The sequence below is a fragment of the Periplaneta americana genome, chromosome 12 (genome assembly GCF_040183065.1).
Source record: "Periplaneta americana isolate PAMFEO1 chromosome 12, P.americana_PAMFEO1_priV1, whole genome shotgun sequence".
Lineage (NCBI taxonomy): Eukaryota > Metazoa > Arthropoda > Insecta > Blattodea > Blattidae > Periplaneta > Periplaneta americana.
In genome coordinates, this window is record NC_091128.1 from 35,684,359 (window position 1) to 35,703,131 (window position 18,773).

At 37.0% G+C, this 18,773-nt stretch overlaps 2 protein-coding genes across 8 annotated transcripts in view; both read left to right on the forward strand.

Annotated features, from left to right (window-relative positions):
* The window catches only part of LOC138710253 (zinc finger protein ZFP2-like), a 52,618-nt gene extending 45,284 nt beyond the window's left edge, over positions 1–7,334 (forward strand). Inside the window, exon 5 of the mRNA XM_069840956.1 lies at positions 6,313–7,334. Within this exon, the coding sequence (XP_069697057.1) occupies positions 6,313–6,481 (169 nt within the window). The 3' untranslated portion in view covers positions 6,482–7,334. The remainder of the gene's footprint in view (positions 1–6,312) is intronic.
* A 340-nt stretch (positions 7,335–7,674) lies between these two features.
* Positions 7,675–18,773, forward strand: part of LOC138710258 (zinc finger protein 239-like) — a 28,853-nt gene continuing 17,754 nt past the window's right edge. Inside the window, exons 1-3 of one of the 7 annotated variants that reach the window (XM_069840975.1) lie at positions 7,678–8,019; positions 8,853–8,950; positions 11,713–11,850. In XM_069840975.1, the coding sequence (XP_069697076.1) occupies positions 8,858–8,950; positions 11,713–11,850 (231 nt within the window). In that variant the 5' untranslated portion in view covers positions 7,678–8,019; positions 8,853–8,857. The other 6 variants (XM_069840976.1, XM_069840977.1, XM_069840978.1 and 3 more) reach the window with 6 other exon arrangements.

Genomic DNA, 18,773 nt, shown 5'->3' on the forward strand with positions numbered 1-18,773 from the left:
TTGTGGGTTACTGCTTTCAGCGTTTAAAAGTGACTTCTTGTAATTCCATTGTATTTAAGATAAATTTTCTGCAGATTCTCACTTTACATTCTTTTCTTTCTGTAGGAAAATGTCTCCTGCATTGCTTTTCTGTTGCTTGCTGAAACATCCTTTCTTTGCCTCATTATTTGTCTCTTTATTATCAATTGTGCTGCAAATACCCTTTTTGCATACTACAATTTGCCTACTACTTTTTATCATTCCTAATCAGTATCTATATACTAATGTTACTATTGTCACTATTTCTCTTAGCAACCACTTTTGTTACATTTTCTATCCTAAGCTTTTACCTATTTTTATTAATTTTCTTCATACTTTATCACTTACCCTCTATCATTTCCTCCTTGCGTACTATTATATACCGGTATTTTGATTGTTTCCACATCCATCTCACTTCACTACTTCTCTCCTTGTCATTACTTCTGTGCTTATTCTACAGTATTACTTTTTTTTACTCTTGACTTCTTTGTACTCATTTTTTCATCGCTATTTCTACAGCACTAAGTACTATGTTCTCAATATTCTTCAAACTACTTCCATTTCTTTCCTAAAAACATTTAGTATTCTGCTCTCAATATCTCTAATATTCACTCTTAGTTAATTGTCATACTTTTTCCACCTTTGGTTTCTTCTCTCCCCCTTATTACAGTACATATAAAATTATGTCCAACAATACCGGTAATACTGAAAATTCAGTTAGCATTGCCATTATTATTTCACTTACCGGTACTTAACCCAAGTATATATATGGACGATTTTATTTATTTTATAATATTGCCAAAGATGAGTCATAAAATACTTCAACAAATATAGAGCTCCTCTGCGATTCATCTTTATTTCATCACGACCCATCATTGGTAAAAGAAGTTTAGTGTCTGTCACCAGACTACATCAATGATCAATGTATTGTGGTACTGTTTTTAAATGTCGTGCCGCAAACGCTCCCTCTAAAGGAACACACTTAGCGAACGAACAACGAACGAACGACAAACGAATGCATTTGGTGACTGAAATCGGAACGTGTGTACGTCATAGCAAAGGCAAACCGATCGTTTGGTTTGCCTTCGGAAGTGATCCTTCGCTTGTCGGTACATCAAAGGAAGTTGGTATTCGTGTGGCCAGGATTTGCCACTAGTTTGTAGTTTGTAGCAGAACACAGCGCTTAGTTCAATTATTTCACCAACAGGATGTCGAAACTGGACGTTGTTATAAATCATTAATGCATATAGGGAGCAGGAAACTTATGGAACCCCAAGCATCCTACTGACCACAATAAAGTAAGAAAACATGATGTTTGGGAAGCTATTGGATAGATGTTCAGCAGCAAGGTAGACGAGTCAAACACGTACAAAATTTGAAAATTATTTTTGTTTGTTTTCAGTGGATGCATATTTGTTGTAGAAAGCAGAAGTAAAAAAGAAAATTGAGTCCCTACTGACATCATTCCGGAGGGAAAGACATAAGTCCATAAAAAGATCTGGAATGGAGAGTGATGAAGTTTACGAGTCAACTTGGTTCGCATATAAACATATGTCGTCCTTTTTGAACAAATTCACGCCCAGAAAAAACAAAGATCCAACCTTGTGCACACAAAATAAATTATTTGCACTGAAAATTGCCTCTTCGTAAGCATGATACGCATTCGACAAACACAGACAAATCTCTGTTTTTAATATTTTAAGATAAATATTGTCAATGAGGTATCCGTGTACTGAAACTTTCCCCTGTCTTGCAGTCGTACCTTAATAAAATCTTCCAGATCCTCAATTAACTTATAGCTGTACATACTTCTGGAACAATTCTGGTAATCAGCCATTTCGACACTTTGAATAAATACATTAAACTTGTATACGAATCTCCTGTAGCGAGATATCGAAGTGTTAATGCTAGCCTTTCCTGAATAGGTATTGCTTCTCGTCAGCCTGTGTCTTTCTCGGAAATTTTTGGTCCTATTTTGCACAATAATATTTCGAAGTCTGTTTCTGAAATGCGACAGAAGTTGTGAAACTGTTCCGATTCCATTCGACGTAAATCATGAAGCAAGTCAGTGCCTCTATATTGATTGCGACTTTCGTAGAGTGGCGTCTGCCACCACCGCCTTTTGTTTTTTAACTTTCTTTGTGTTAAACTGCCTATAATAACAACGGTTGCACTTGCTATAATTATATTTTCGTCTGCCATTATTGCGGATAATCAACGAACGTGAATTTTTTCTGACCATTTGCTGATGATTTGTTCGTTCGCTAAGTGTGTACACACCTTAATGGGGGATGCTAGCCAGTTCAATTTGTGACATTTTTCTCGCCTGCCATTCACGTGTATGTCTCTCTAGTCAAGATCTTGATCTCTAGTGAGTATTACAAACTCTTTGTGATATCCCTGCGGTTTGCATGCTGAACATGCAGTTACGCAATGCCTAGGCATGCCAACCATCCTGGTTTTTCCGGGACAGTCCCGATTTAGACCATTGCGTCCCGCGCCCCGAAATAATTTGCTAATGTATCAATTTCATGGCATATTAGACATACACAGCTAATTGTCGTTCCTATCAGATTATTGGATTTACGCTGGATTGGAAGATAATTCCGCAAAGTCTCATACAGACATGGAGACACGTCTTTAGTACGGATGTTCAGGGCAGACATTTAATTCGCGTTGAAAATTTAAATTATGGTTCATTTAACGACGCTCGCAACTGCAGAGGTTATATCAGCGTCGCCAGTGTGCCGGAATTTTGTCCTGCAGGAGTTCTTTTACATGCCAGTAAGTCCACTGTCATCAGCCTGTGTAAACAGCTTGACGGGTGCAGTGATCATAATACACAAGTTAGGACAGGTTCGATCACAGGATATTTAGACATACTGAATCATTTATTCTCTGTGCTCATCTTATGTACTTTATGCACTTTGACTTTAGTTTGGCACCATTCCGTATTATGTCCATTTTGTTCCACTTGATGCATCATCCACTGGTTTTGGCGGAAAAAAAAGAAAGATTTATACGACCACTTTTACGACAGATATAGATAGGATTATATTATATTAGATATAAGCGAGAACAACAACAAAGACGTATAAAATACCGCAGCCCCTAACGTTTGATACGATCTGATAGCTCTGGAGATAAATCAGGTAATGTCTCTGTTTTTTTTCGGTAAGAGTAGCTGGAATTTTTTGCGTTAGGTTAGGTTAGTTCGGGTTTGTTCAGATTATGCCTGCTGTTCCCAATTGGGAACACGTACTAAATCATGTTCTGTACAATTAATTGAAGATATAGCGAAAAATTTCTTTAATGTATATTGTTGTCTTGGTACTACTGCTTATTTTGAAATAAGTGTAAATCTCAATTTTTCAATTATTGTTGCAATTACAGTTGTCTTAGTTTGTGTCCTGACGCAACATCATAACTAGTAACAAATAATAAGTTATAATTAGTATACTTTCTTCTGTAACTCGGTCAATTATACATAGTATTATTCTAAATATATCATTTCAAATGCCTAGACACATTTAGTTTCGAAATAGTTCAAAACATTTTGCTGCAGTCATTTCAAATTTGAATGTTCCCATTTGGGAACAGTGGGCTCGAATGCTATGGTGTAAATTTCTGTACATTGTTTTATTTCAAATTGAGTGTGAGTGAAATAGTTGATACTCAGGCTGTATCTCAAAGCTCAAGTCCATACTACACACTAGTGACTAGCAACTAGGTGACTTGTAAACTACGCCTAGGGAGCTTTGGAAATGTATGCTTGAAACATGGCCTTCTTCATAGATTATTTTTCTAAAAACCATGACATCAGGTGCAGCACTAAATTAAGAAGGCAGTGTCCTAATGCAGTTTAATTACGAGTTATGTGGAAATGATAAGGGCTTAATATATTACATTAATGTTTAAAACATTGCACAGAAGGTACTAACAATGTCAGTGTTCAAAGTTAACGTGTTATTCTACATTATATTTACATTATTTCACTTCCAAAGCATGTTCATATTTCATAACCCCATTTGCTGATGAGGTATCCATGTTTATTTAGTGAACAAGTCATCAATCAAGCAAGCATTTTCGTTGACTAGCTACTACGGACTTGATTGCTATGCACTATGTAGCTTTGGATCATAACTTCTGACGTCACATCCGGCTATTTAGTCAACAATCTAGTTCACTTCAGCTGAAAATGTAGCTTTGAGACACGGCCTTATTATTAATTCTGAAGACAACATTTTGGAGAGTAAAATCGTTCTTATACCAGAGGTTCTCCTCATTTTTTTAAGTTGGTTATTTAACAATGGTGTATCAACTACTAAGTTATTTAGTGTCGATGAGATTGGTGATAGCGAGATGGTATTTGGCGACATGAGGGCGAGGATTCGCTATAGATTTCCTGGCATTCACCTTACAGTTGGGGAAAACCTCGGAAAGAACCCAACTAGGTAATGAGCCCAAGCGGGAATCGAACCCATGCCTGAGCACTACTTCAGACCGGCAGGTGCCTTAACCGACTGAGCCACACCGGTGGCTTTTCCACATTTCATACAAGGACAGCAGTGATGAAGATAACAACGTGGAACGACTTTCAGGTAATCAGCTACTCGCCCAAGTGGAAGCATCAATACGCAAAATAATTGACGGGGAAATAGTAGACTGTAAGTGCAGATCGATTATTACTAAAAGAATGATCAAATCTCCGACGTGATAATCCTAATGAACATCAGTGTCTTCAAAGCAGTGAATCTAAAACCTCTACAATTTCTGGCCTTCAGAAAACGACTGCATGCAAAACATCTTCCACAAAAAAGAACAAAAATTATCACTGGGTAAAACAAGAGTTCAAATTGCTGCAATGGTTTCATGAAAGTGATGGCGATCTGGTAAAGCTGTTCGAAGTTTCTATGACTCTGAGGCGATACAAAGTAATGATTTGTGATTTCAAAAATTTTCACGCCTTCCAGAAGAGCGAATTCAACCTGAACTTGAAACCTGAGGAAGTTCGAGTCTTTTTTCTCTCTCTTGTTGGCTAGTGATTACTGCAAAGTTCCGTGGTACAGAATGGATTGGGAACAAAGTCCTGGCAGCCACAATACACTTATTGGTGGAGCCATGCATGCCTATAATTAGATTCTCTCAGATTTTGAGGTATCTCCATGTCTGTAAAAATAACGAGCTCGACAAATATTTTGCTAAAGTTGCCTCTTTATGGGTGATATGCACAGACATTTCGCTAGCCAATGCTACGAGCATATTAAACTAGGCCCGGCTATCGACTGGTTACTTGTACAGGATTCATATATCATATCGCTAACACTGGTTTATGAATACGAAAAACGTTAGTTCGCTGATCATCCACCGGAAGCCCGCACTAAGAATATATGTGAATATGGCCCTGGGACCATTTGAATGAGAGGTGGCGACGACCTGTCCATGCTGTGAGATCTGTCGACAGGGTCACAGATTTCATGAGATGTGATGGAGTCAGTCATTTTATCACAATGACAAACAGTCACATTGTGAACAATGCAACAAGAATGCAAGGATGATGTGCAGCAAGTGCAAAATAGCATTGCATTCTCTTTACCTTCATCGAAAGTAAAGATTAAGCAATAGGTGATTAATTTACTTGAATTTCTGTAAATCTGTTTTATTCATTATGGCTAATTTGTTATTGAACAGTATTGTAAATTACGATAAATTAAAGATTAGTATTTTTTTATAAAATTGCAATAAAATCTTGATAACTGCCACTAATATCAGTAGGCCTAGATTATTTTACGACGCCTTATCAATATTTTAGGTTATTTAACATCTGAATGAGATGAAGGTGATAATGCTGGTGAAATGAGTCCGAGCTCCAACACCAAAAGTTACCCAGCATTTGCTCATATTGGGTTGAGGGAAAACCCGGAAAAAACCTCAACCAAGTAACTTTCCCCACTGGGAATCGAATCTGGGCCACTTGGTTTCGCGGCCAGATGCACTAATCGTTACTTCACAGGTGTGGACACCATTAATATCAATTCTGCAATATTTATATTCCAATCATTGAAACTGAAAATTTACCATCCCCTTTACTCCCACTGTTCCCAAATGGGAACATGAATTATTTATTGCATAACTTATTTTGTTTCTTATGTGTCAATAAGTAGGAATATATAAGAAACACTAACTTTTATTAATAAAAAAATAATTTGTGCATAAATGGGTTAGATTAGTAATTACTTCAATAAGATGATTCCTAGTTTCAAACTTTATTAATGCAATTACACTACATTTTAGAGCAGAGATCTCCAAAAAGCGTATCGTCATTCGATGCTGCCCACTGAACACAGTGTGCTGTAAGGCTAGAGAAGGGGAAGAGACTCGTACCTCAACAGATGGGAGCAATCAGTGGGGGATCGCGGCAACGGTCTGCTTATGGAAACAAATAATAACATCAAAAGGATAAGAAATATCATACGTTTGTATATTATTTTGACATATATGAAGCTGGAGTCCCGTCTGTTGCTATTGACACAAGCCATTGCAAATTTAACCTCTTCTGTTCTATGGTGCTTTCAGTGCCTGAAAAAGATCTTCTCCAGTTCTATTTTGCAATTACATCTAGAAGACAGACACAGTAAAATGTTCATTAACTCCTCGGATAAAAATGGCTAGGTGAGCTTTGTCATTTCTATCTGTGCTTTCGTCCAATGCAAGTGAGTAAGCTACAAACTGGTTAATTGTGGTTTCGACTTCAGATTCAATTACATTTACAATCTTGAAATTCCTCCTTTGAACTGTAATTGGAAACAATTAAATTTTCTTAAACTTTGACTTTGTTCTGGACACAATAATTTAGTAAAGTCCTGTATGCACGATTATACAAATGATGCTTCTGTAAAGGGCTTCATTGATTTTCCAATAATCAAGCTAGAACATAGCTAGCAAGAAGCTTTTTTTTTTTTGTTGTTTAAGACGTGTGTGATTTGTGTTTGTATTTTCTTGTTTTATATTTATCAAAATATTTGTAGGCCTATGCATTTCACCTAAAATTAAACGAAAAACTGTATGTTTGTCATGCGGAACTGAGTGTAAACGTATTGTAATATACTGATTATTATGTATGACCAACAATTATACAGATAGCCCCAAAATAAATTATTTTCACATGTCCAACATGCCTGTAATTGTATGATATTCTTTGTGAAGAGTCGAGTAGTGTCGTCGCATGTTGAATTTTAACACACCCTTAAGATTTTTCGAAAAATTAAGCATTTCACATTCTCCCCACTAACACAAAAAAATTTCTCTTCCTATTCATCCTTTCATGTACTTCGTCCATGATTAGAAGATATTGTGAAACGGTGGAACACGCCGACCAACACAGTGATAATGGCAGTCCGCCACTGCTCTTCGTTTGCGCATAAACATTGCGTGCAGTACAGGTGGAGATGGATGAGGCGGAGCACGCTCTTTACGTACTGGCTTCGGTTCCGTTCAGGGGCTTACTCGCGAGAAGGCTTTTGGAGACGTCTGTTTTAGAGAAATATATGTTACTTTTTATGCATTCCAACTAATTGATATGGTTGAAACGCCGCCCTTCGCGATCACCTGTTAATCGAGTCACGTGGTCTGTCTTACAGCCTGTATTAGATCAGGATGGCAGTGAGTTACATCAAGTTTCGTCTTTAATAAGTGTTTCTGTAATTTTGAAGAGGCGAATATTAAATATTGAACGCTAAATGTAGATAACTATACAAACTTAGTCGATGATTATGAAATGGAAGCCTATGTGTATTGATCACTAATTTCACATGATATTTTATGACATACATTGCAATAAAACAAGACAAGTAAATAAAAGTATCTAAAAACCATTAATTGCATACAGTTTCACGATATCACATTCGTAATGAAAAAAGGATATCACCAAAACAATTTCACAATACCCCATTCTGGAATAGAACCCATCTGCTCTTACTGAAAATAGAATAGAATAGATAGGTAGGTAGGTATGTAAGTAGGTAGATAGGTAGTTATCATGATAACTCTATATAGTACAATTTGTGCAATAAATGTTTAGGTTCATAATTTATTGTCTCTTCCCTTCTAACTACCGCTCAATAATTCCTTAGGATAAATATGTCCCTTGGTACAGTGAATCGACATGGGAAAATTGGTACAAATAGGCCTATAGTATCAGTAAACTTTAGGAGGCAAACTGTAGGAGGAAAAGAGAAATATGTAAAATGTATAATTAGGTAAACTATAAGAGGCTAATACAAATAGGCAAAAAGACGTGGAATGGAATTAGCATTGCAATGACTCAAAGTGCATTTAATTACGTGATAGATATCTTTGAATCTGAAAAAAAAAAAGACTGGAATAAGAATTGTGGATCTGCCACTTGGAATTAAGGGTGATAAGTATACGGTACATAATTGACATCTAAATTTATAATGATTACGAAATAATAATAATAATAATAATAATAATAATAATAATAATGAAACACTTGGAAAAATAGATTCTGAATATGTTAAGAACTTCTCAACTACGAGCAAAAATTTACTACTCACACAAAATATGACTTCAGTAACACACAAGACTTTGCTTGTAAGCTCTTGATGAAAGTAACTTCGTAATGGTATCAAGTTTAAATTATGATTTTATGTGTATAAGTAGTAATATTCATTAAAACTAGCTTACTCACTAATAATAATTATGTTTTATACTTCTGTATAGAAGGTAATTATTTTGAAACCAGAAGGTAGTAAGCATTTCCTGTAGCTGAAATTCTACAAAAGATTGTCAATTTCCTTAATCACCTCTTTCAGTTGTGATGGATGTGATCAAGATGGAAAGTGAGGTCGACCCATTGGCCATACAAACAAGTGATAACACAGATTTAGAAGAGGAGAAATCCTTATCAGAGGTAAATTCAAATTCTTTTGCAAGTGTTACCCATATACAACATTTATAAAAAAAATACCACAGTTCAGAAAAGAGTAGGCCTACATCTTCCAAATTAAATTCCACAGTCTTGGTCAGAGTGAAGAAACTCCAGCCTTCAGTTCCTCATCTTATCATGTAGAATGTTTCTATGGCTCTTAGTTATAAGTTTGGTTTATAATAGCCATTAATAAAAATTTTCTTTAATAATGATTGCATTATAATTAAAAGAAAATGTAAATTTGTAACTGAATTGTTCTTTTAAGTAAAAGTTCATCACAACAACTATGGTGAAGTAGATGAAGCCTGTCTTTGCACCTTTCCAGCAGACCAAGATCTGTCTCACTTAACATGTCATCCAGGTGTCGGTGAAACTCAAGACATTGCTTGCATTCCTTATATGAGTTCATTCTTTATGTATTTCCTTAAATTGTGTTTTCCAATATAAATTTATAATTTGTTGCTGAGGTATAATGTTCCAGAACTTTTGTATTTCATGACTTTATGAGTGGTGATGGCAGTGAATGTGTTTGTATGGCGAAGCTGTGCTTGGATGTTGGTTCGAATCCTGCTTGGCTGAATATCTGTTTGGGTTTTTCTTCGAGATTTTCCCCAACAATAAGTCCAACTCGAGTTCGTTACATGGTGAATCCTCCAATTTCTTGCACCAAAACCATCTCGCTATTATTACTTTAAAAAAAATTGTAATACCTCTGAGCAATGTGGCACTGCTGTTGTATTTATATCCATGTTTAGGTACTAGCATTGAGTGCTTCACAAGCAGATGGACTGAAATTTTGAAACTTCGTTGCGTATTTCTTTTGCGAATTTTAATATCGAAATTATTGTAGCCTTTTTCTATCGGTTTGGGAATTGTCTTTCGATAAGCAGCCAGTGTACGTTGCTATTATAAATTTTGGTAAGATTTTGAAAGCGCATAAGAGTATCTTGCTTGTTATGCCATCTTCTCCTGGTGCTTTTGTATGTTCAAAGATTTCTAAAGCACTTCTGATTTCAGCTTGCGCAAAAAGCTTGTTTCCTCTGTATTCAGAGTTGTCTGCTACGTTACTTCTCGTATTCTTCTATGGTATTGACTATGTTCATCATTGTCTCCTGGTGTGAAGTAATTTAGCATTATTCTCTTAGTCGCTTTTAACCAAGGTGAAAAATACCGCTGTGTTCCTTATTTTGCCAGATGCGAGCTTATATTTCATTCCACGGTTTGCTTGATGTGGTCATGTTACAACATCCTTTCCATGAACTGATTTTTTGCCGTTGTATTGTTCCTTCATATACCTTCTTCACAAATAAGTACTGTGCTTTACGTGTTTCTCTTAAGATATCATTATTCTTAGTCTTTTTGATATCTTCTCCTATATGCGTTGGTTTTCATTCTCAGGATAGCAAGCTCCGGCGACCACCAAGGAACAGATTTCTTTTTAGTTTTTTTTTATAGCTCGTACTGGAAGTTTTGAACCTACAGGTTCTTTCTAGGGCTTCTTCAAAATCCTCAACACTACTTTCCAAATCTGTTTTTTCTAGCATCAGATTGTGCAGTTCTTGAACTAATGCCCTAGCATGTGAGGAAGATATTTGTTGTAAAGCTTTCTGTGCCAAATTCGTAATGAAAATGTTTTGAAATTTTTAAAATATTTCATCATTGGTTAAATAGGCTATCTCAGGCCATGAAAATTGTATTCTTTATTCAGTTGTGCTCCCTCTCCTATTTCAAATGATGTGAAATTATGATCTGAACAGTTTTCTATTTCATAAAGCCTTGTGACCTTTTCAATTCACACAACAATGTTACTTATATTTCTGGGTTTAAACACTCCTGTCAACAATGGGTATTCCACTCCACACAGCAACACAGTATTCGTGATTGCACTCCACAGACAATGACAATTCACATGGATTATTGAGAACAACAATGTACTTCTAATCTCAACTAATGTTCACAAAGCACTATTTACAAAACAAAACTGTCAGTTCTCAGTTACAGTTCGTTTGCCTTGGCTATTTCTTCTAGCTCATTCACTCAAGTTCACAGTATATCGAACCAAACACTCCCGGACGCGTTGCTTCCGCCTGGACGCTGCTGCTTCACAAAACTCTCTGGCTGTCCAAACTAAACTGGCTCCGGCTCTCTTGCCCCTTCTATTTATTACTAAATCACACTTTCCAGAATGTACTGTTTCCCTAAGTTTCTACAAATGTCAGAGGATTGCGCTTCTGGAGACTTCTCCGGCTTTCACTGCTCAGTCGCAGTTGCTTTTCTTCCCCCTCTGTGCTGCGGCCCAGCGTCTCGTCGTCTCCCCTCTCCTCTCTCCGCGCCTGCCTTCCCGCGCGCCTTCTTAATTTCTCCGCCGCCTGTTTTCCCGCGCGCCCTCCCTTCTGCCGGACGCGCGTTCGACTCCCGACGCAGCTGTCACAATATTGTTAATGAGCTGCCTATTTGTGATGGTAAGATCCACGTTGCTGGTTCCTCTCCTGCTCTCAAAGGTTGTGTGTGCGTGTGCGAGCGTGCGGGCGCACGTGGATTTCTGATTGGTTCTATGCAGTCCTTAACCATTTCTCTCCATCCTACCTTAGATATTTCTTTTTTTTTTTAATTTCTAACCTGTGGTGTACATAGTAGCCAAGCAGGAGTATCAAGGACAGACGTGTCCAGTCTTTAGCACTAGAGGACAATTGTATAACAAATAAATGGAAATTACTTATTCATGACGTCTCTGTGTTCTCCAGGATTTCAAATTGTTTAATCCGCAATCCACTCTGATAAAGACGGAATGCAAGGACCACAGCTATGATGTCACATCAGAGATAAAATTGGAGCAAACTTCAGTTTCAAATAATTTTCCCATGGTGAAGTATGAAATTGAGGTGAGTGGGAGTAATGGAGTAGGCTCGCTGTTGCACTTATTCCTTGACTTTTTTACTTCTATTTTGTTCATCGGACACCATCTCTGTACAAGTGTCTTGCAATGCTTTTCCCATGTACATAGAGTTGTTAACATTTTCAGTGTGATAGTGACGAAATATTTCAATATTGTAATGTGTTATGTTCCCTAGTTATGAACTTTGAGTTGACTCTTATATTTTGAAATCTTTTTCCAATTCTTCCTATTTTTTGTGGAATGTATATAGGGAATGACATTGCAATTAATGATAAGTTTCATTTCATTGTAATTTTTCTTGTCTTAAACCTTAACTTTGCATTTTTCCGGTACTGTACAACGAACAGCAGCATTTTCTGACACTTAAATGAGCCAGTTACTTGTTCGGAAAACTTCCACATAGTTATTTCTTTGTTAAAAAAAAAACACCTGTGAAAAAGAGAGTTTAGTTTCAGTCTTTAAATTTGATATAGTCCACACCTGTGGAGTAACGGTCAGCGCGTCTGGCCGCGAAACCAGGTGGCTCGGGTTCGAATCCCGGTCAGGGCAAGTTACCTGGTTGAGGTTTTTTTCCGTGATTTTCCCTGAACCCAATACGAGCAAATGCTAGGTAACTTTCGGTGCTGGACCCCGGACTCATTTCACCAGCATTATCACCTTCATTTCATTCAGATGCTAAATAACCTAGATGTTGATACAGTGTCATAAAATAACAAAAAAAAATAAATTTGATAGATTTTACTTTCTGAGTTCTACATGTCGATGGAATTGATTTGGGAAGGTGTTATGGCTGGGAACACCATTTTCTTTTCATTTTACAAGAGTTTGTCTGAAGGTGCAAAATTTTATGAAGATTCCATTTATTGAAATAGTATTTGTTTATGGATCTGTTAATCTCTCTTTTATTATTTTAATGCTTACACATATTTTTCATACCAGTTGATAAGGTACCAGTAAATGTTTATTATACCAAGAATAGAATTGAAAGGTTTTTGTGACGAGCTGAGAAGAGTTTCAGATTTTTTTGTGCTATGCTTATTTAATAATGTATTGTGCACATGGAAGTGCCGTTTATTTTATTTATATGTAGTCTTCAAAGTGAACTACCCTACATGTTAATATAAGTGATAGAAATTCAACTGAAGAATGTCATTGTTTGCACATCTCGAAAACAGTATTTCAAATTAAATTATTTTACTTGTACAATTATTTAGTATATTTATTTAATGTTTAAATCTTGTTAATTATATTTTTACTTTTATATGTTGATATTAACTCTGTGGGCTTAATAATATCATCATATAGATCTGTTTAATATTACATATCTGTTATGTCCTGGCCGCCCAAATCACTTAATATATGAGTACACTCCTTTATAATGACATTCTGTAATGTCAAACCATGGAGCAGGTCATAAAGGGAAAACCAAAGAGAAGACGTCGATCTGGTGCTGTGGATGGAGACCCGACTAGCTCAGTGGTAGAGCACTGAGTACGTAGAACTGAGGGTCCTGGGTTCGATTCCCGGTGCTGGAGCGAATTTTTCTCCGTTAATAATATCATAACAGAGCAATTCTGTAGGCTTAATAATATTATCATATAGATATATGACAATTCTAGGCGTGTATGCCCCAGAAGAAGGCAGAAACGAGGATTCTGAAAAATTCTATGAAACGTTACAGGATACACTAGACAAAACAAACAGAAACGACTTTATAATAGTCGCAGGAGACCTAAATGCGAGAGTGAGAAACATCCCTGAAACAAACATAATTGGGACAGAAGGAGAAGCTGTATTAAATAATAATGAATTGAAATTTAAAATGTTTGCACTTCACAATGAACTACGTGTAACGAACACATTCTTCAGATATAAACCATACATAAGTATACTTGGTCAGGAAAAGGATAGTCATCAATAATAGATTATGTAACAGCAAACAAGAAAACTTGGCCAATGATACGAGATACTAGAGTTTTTAGAGGACTTGATATATCAACATACCATTTCCTGGTAGTGTCCAAAATATCAGTCTATGAAAGATGGAAAAAGAACCCTCAAAAATTGAAAGCCACAGATATTTCCATGTTGTTTAAAGTACATCTGCTAAAGAAAGAATCTGTCGACTATATCAAAATATATTACAGACATATATTAATGAACAGCCCAAAAGTAATAATATAAATTTAGAGTGGGAAAATATAAAAGATGCAATAATAAAAGCTACAACAGAAGGACTTGGAGTGAGAAATAAAAAATACAATACTAAAGGGTTACGAATATGGAATGAAGATTTCGCAGAAGCAGTAAAAGAAAAGAAACAAGCTTATTTGAAATTGATGGATTCACGAAATGACCAAGATAGGAAAATAGACTACAAAAGAAAATCTGTCATAGTGAAAAGGAAAGTAAGACAGATTAAAAGAAATAGTTGGGAGAAATATGTGAGTGAATTACAACATGACATCCAAGGAAGACAAGATAGAGCATACAAAGTCATGAGATATTTATATAGGGAGGATAAAGATATCTTACAAATAAATTCAATAACAGAAAAGGAATGGCTACAATATTATGAAAGTCTCTGGACTAATGACAATGCTACACAAGTTATGGTAAATGCAGATCCGATTGTAGATCCAATTACTGAAGAAGAGATGGATGAAGCACTGGTACATTGTAAAAATAAGAAAACTCTTGGAGTTGATAGGATAAACACAGAATTGATCAAATATGCTCCTAATACTGTTAAAACCAGAATTATTGAGCTTTTGAATATGTGTTGGATGACAGTTTTGTACCAGAAGAATGGAACGTAGCACAAGTGTGTCCTATTTATAAAAAGGGAGACAGAGTTAACTGTAATAACTATCGAGGGATTAGCCTTTTATATTCTTGTTATGAGATTTATGCTAGAATAATAACAAAACGTGTAAAACCAATTGCTAAATCACTAATTTCGGAGAATCAACATTGGTTCAGGAAAGGAAAGTCATGTGCAGATTGTATATTTATTATCACACAACTAATTGAAAAGCGACGAGAATTCAATCTTCCTACATATTTTGCCTTTATAGACTACAAAAAGGCTTTTGATAGAGTTGATCGTAACATACTATGGAAAGTACTGATGAATCGTGGAATCCCATCTCAACCAATTAGTGCTATATGGAGCCTTTACAAAAACAATAAAATAATGGTTAAAATACCCAATAGTACAAGCGAGATGGTAGAAATAAATCAAGGAGTGCGACAAGGGTGTCCCCTTTCACGCACTATGTTTAATATATACATGGACGAAGTCATACAAATATGGATGACTAAGATTGAACATTTTACCATTAATAAGCTAAATTTTACAACATTATTTTATGCAGACGATCAAGTGATAATTAGTGGCAGTGAAAATGAACTACACAAAGCAATTTTCAGATGGAATAATGTAGCCAGTGATTTTAATATGAAAATCTCAGCAGAAAAAACAAAAACTGTGACATTTGTAGGATCACCAATATGGGTGAAAATTGAATTAAATAATATAATTGTACAACAAGTAAATACATTTAAATACTTAGGCTGCAATGTGACTTACAAGGCAAACTCAGAGATTGAAACTAAAATCAATGTTTTTAATCATTTTTGTGGAACTATACAATGAACATTGGGCAGAACAGTGAGGAAGGAAAATTTATTAAAATTTTACAAAGTTATGGTTCTACCAGCATTCCTTTATGGCACTGAGAGTTGGACATTGAGAAAAGATCAAGAATGTAGAATTGTAGCCAGCGAAATGAAGTTCTTAAGATATGTGGCAGGTTACACCTTGATAGATAAGAAGAGAAATGAAGATATAAGGAAGGAGTTAAAAATGGAAAGTTTAATCGAGACGATGAACAATTATAGAACTAACTGGATACCGAATGCCTGAAAAATGCATAACAAAAGCTGCTCTACATACAGAGGGGTCCAAAAAATGAATATATATATATACACATATACATATACATACAGAGGGGTCCAAAAAATGTACTTACTGTTTGTTATTAAATAGTTTCTAAACGAAACATACTCTCATTAATGTAATGCATAGTGTAGTGTAAGATATTAAATTGGTTGTGGTAGGCGGAGCTAAATTTATTCCGCGCATGCGTGAGTGGTTCGTGGTTACTGGTGGAGTGAGCCAGTGTTAGCCAGTGCAGCAGATAACAGTCGAGTAGTAACAATGGCTGAGATTCGCTTATCATTTGTTGAATGCAAGGCTGAACTGAAGTGGTACTGGAAGTACGAGAACATTAGGGAGGTACAACGGCTGTGGCAGAGAGAGTTTGGAACACCGCCACCAACACGTGGAACAATTGCCCGCATTCGCGATAAATTCGAAGCCGACGGAACTATTAAAGATGTTCACAAGGAAATATCTGGCCGACCATGAAGGATTTTGCCTGCCATCCGAAAACTATATGGTGATGTACTCGTTTAGATGCAACAAGATGGAGCACTGCCTCACTACCATCGAGATGTCAGGTTGTACCTCGATAGTACTCTACCCAGTCGGTGGGTGGGTCGAAGAGGTGCTGTTGAGTACCCACCTCGGTCTCCTGATTTGACACCTCTGGACTTCTACCTCTGGGGTAGCTGTCAAGAATGATGTGTATCGACAAAGACCAGCAACAACCGACGAGCTACGTGCAAAAAATCGAAGAGTCATTTGCTGCCATTACGCCAGATACACTAACAGCCGTAGTTCGGTGTGCAGTTCGTCACATGGTCGTTGTATACAAGTTGGTACTGGTCATTTCGAACACATACTGTAATCCTCTCTCAGTGCCAAAAATGATCACGTCAAGTCAAATATATCATGAGATATGGACTTGCAAACAGTGAGTATATTTTTTGGATCCCTCTGTATGTATACACACGCACACACACACACACACGCACCCCCCCCCCGTGTCCCTCTTAAAACACCAATAAAATAAAAGTCCATACCTCTAATGAAAAACTTATTTAATTGAAACTGTCAACACTTTCTAATACCTAAAGAGTTGCAATTTCAATAGAGTTCAACATGACTACCATTTATAGTACGGCAGATGTTGAGCCTGTTTTCCACCTCTCTTCAGATATTTTTCAGCATGTCAGTAGTGACATTTTGAATCACAAGGCAGATTCTGAGCTTCAAATCATCGAGGTCAACCATTAGTGTTCTGTAGGCCTTTACTAGATACTTGGTGACTCCCCATAGAGAAAATTCCAAGGGTAATAGATCTGGTCACCTTGGCCCTAGAAAGAACCTGTAGGTAGTCTTTCAAAACTGCCTTTTGTCAGGGGTTCGCTGGGGTGCAGATCACATAGTGCTGTTACGTCTTTATCGTGCCCTTATCCATTCTAAGCTGGATTATGACTGTTTTATTTATGGCTCAGCAAATAAATCGAAGTTACGTCTCTTAGACCCTATCCATCAGCATGGGATACGACTTGCTACAGGGGCCTTCCGAACAAGCTGGATAGAGAGCCTGTATTGTGAAGTGGGGGAACCATCACTGTATCGGCGAATGTCCTGTTGTGCTCATATGTGGTTAAGGTCCGCTCGCAGCCTGAGCACAATTTTTACTACTCTTTCCATCATTCGTCTCTCTACGGCTGATACAGGGAAAATCCACCGGGACTTCGCCCAGCAGGTGTGCGGTTTCGTGAATGCTCACTGAGCTCGACATCCATCTACCATCAGTTCGCACACTGGAGTATACCTCCACTCCACTGTGGATTATGCGATGTCCTATATTTGATGTAAGTCTGAGCCGATGTTTTAAGAATTTTACACCGCTTTTGTTTATAGACTTCGATTTAGTGAACTTTTATCAGGATATCCAAATTATTCATTAGTTCTTACTGACGGATTCTGGATAAATGATTGTGTTGGTTGTTCCTTCGTTACAAATGGAGAGATATTTAAATATGGACTGAGTCAATATAGTAGTGTTTTTACCGCTGAACTCTAGGCTTTTGACACAGCTTTATTGTTATTAATTAGGCAACCCCACATCAGATTCCATATGTGTTGCGATTCTTTAAGTGCCATTCAGTCCTTGCAGTCTTTTAATTGTGATGATCTGCTTGTGTTAAGAACTCAGGAGCTGTTCCACGCTCTCCTTAGCTCTGATTATGAGATGATGAAAGAGTAATGGAACCGAGAAAAATTCTCTCCGGCACCAGGATTTGAACCCGGGTTTTCAGCTCTACGTGCTGATGCTTTATCCACTAAGCCACACCGGATACCCATCCCAGCGTCGGACAGAATCTTCTCAGTTTAATTTCCAACTCTTGGGTTCCCTCTAGTGCCCGCCCTCTGCACTACGTCATAGATGTCTATGAACATAGGACTGAAGTCCACACATGTGCTGAGATGCACTCGTTATGAGTCACTAGTTGGCCGGGATCCAACGGAATAAGCGCCGTCTTAAATCACGAAGTGATTTACGCATATGATATATATTATTTTAATGTACCGAAGTACATATGATATTTCCATGCAGATATTCTGCGTGATCATATGATGAAAGAGTAATGGAATGGAGAAAAATTCTCTCTGGCACCGGGATTTGAACCCGGATTTTCAGCTCTACGTGCTTATGCTTTGTCCACTAAGCCACACCGGATACCCATCCCGGCATTGGACAGAATCTTCTCAGTTTAAGTTCCAACTCTTGTGTTCTCTCCCGGTGCCAGAGAGAATTTTTTTCCGTTCCATTACTCTTTCATCGTATGATAATGCAGAATATCTGCATGGAAATATCATATGTACTTCGGTACATTAAAATAATATATCTGATTATGAGATTGGAGTAGTGTGGATTCCTGGTCATGTAGGAATTCGAGGAAATGAGGCCGCGGATGCTGCAGCCAGGG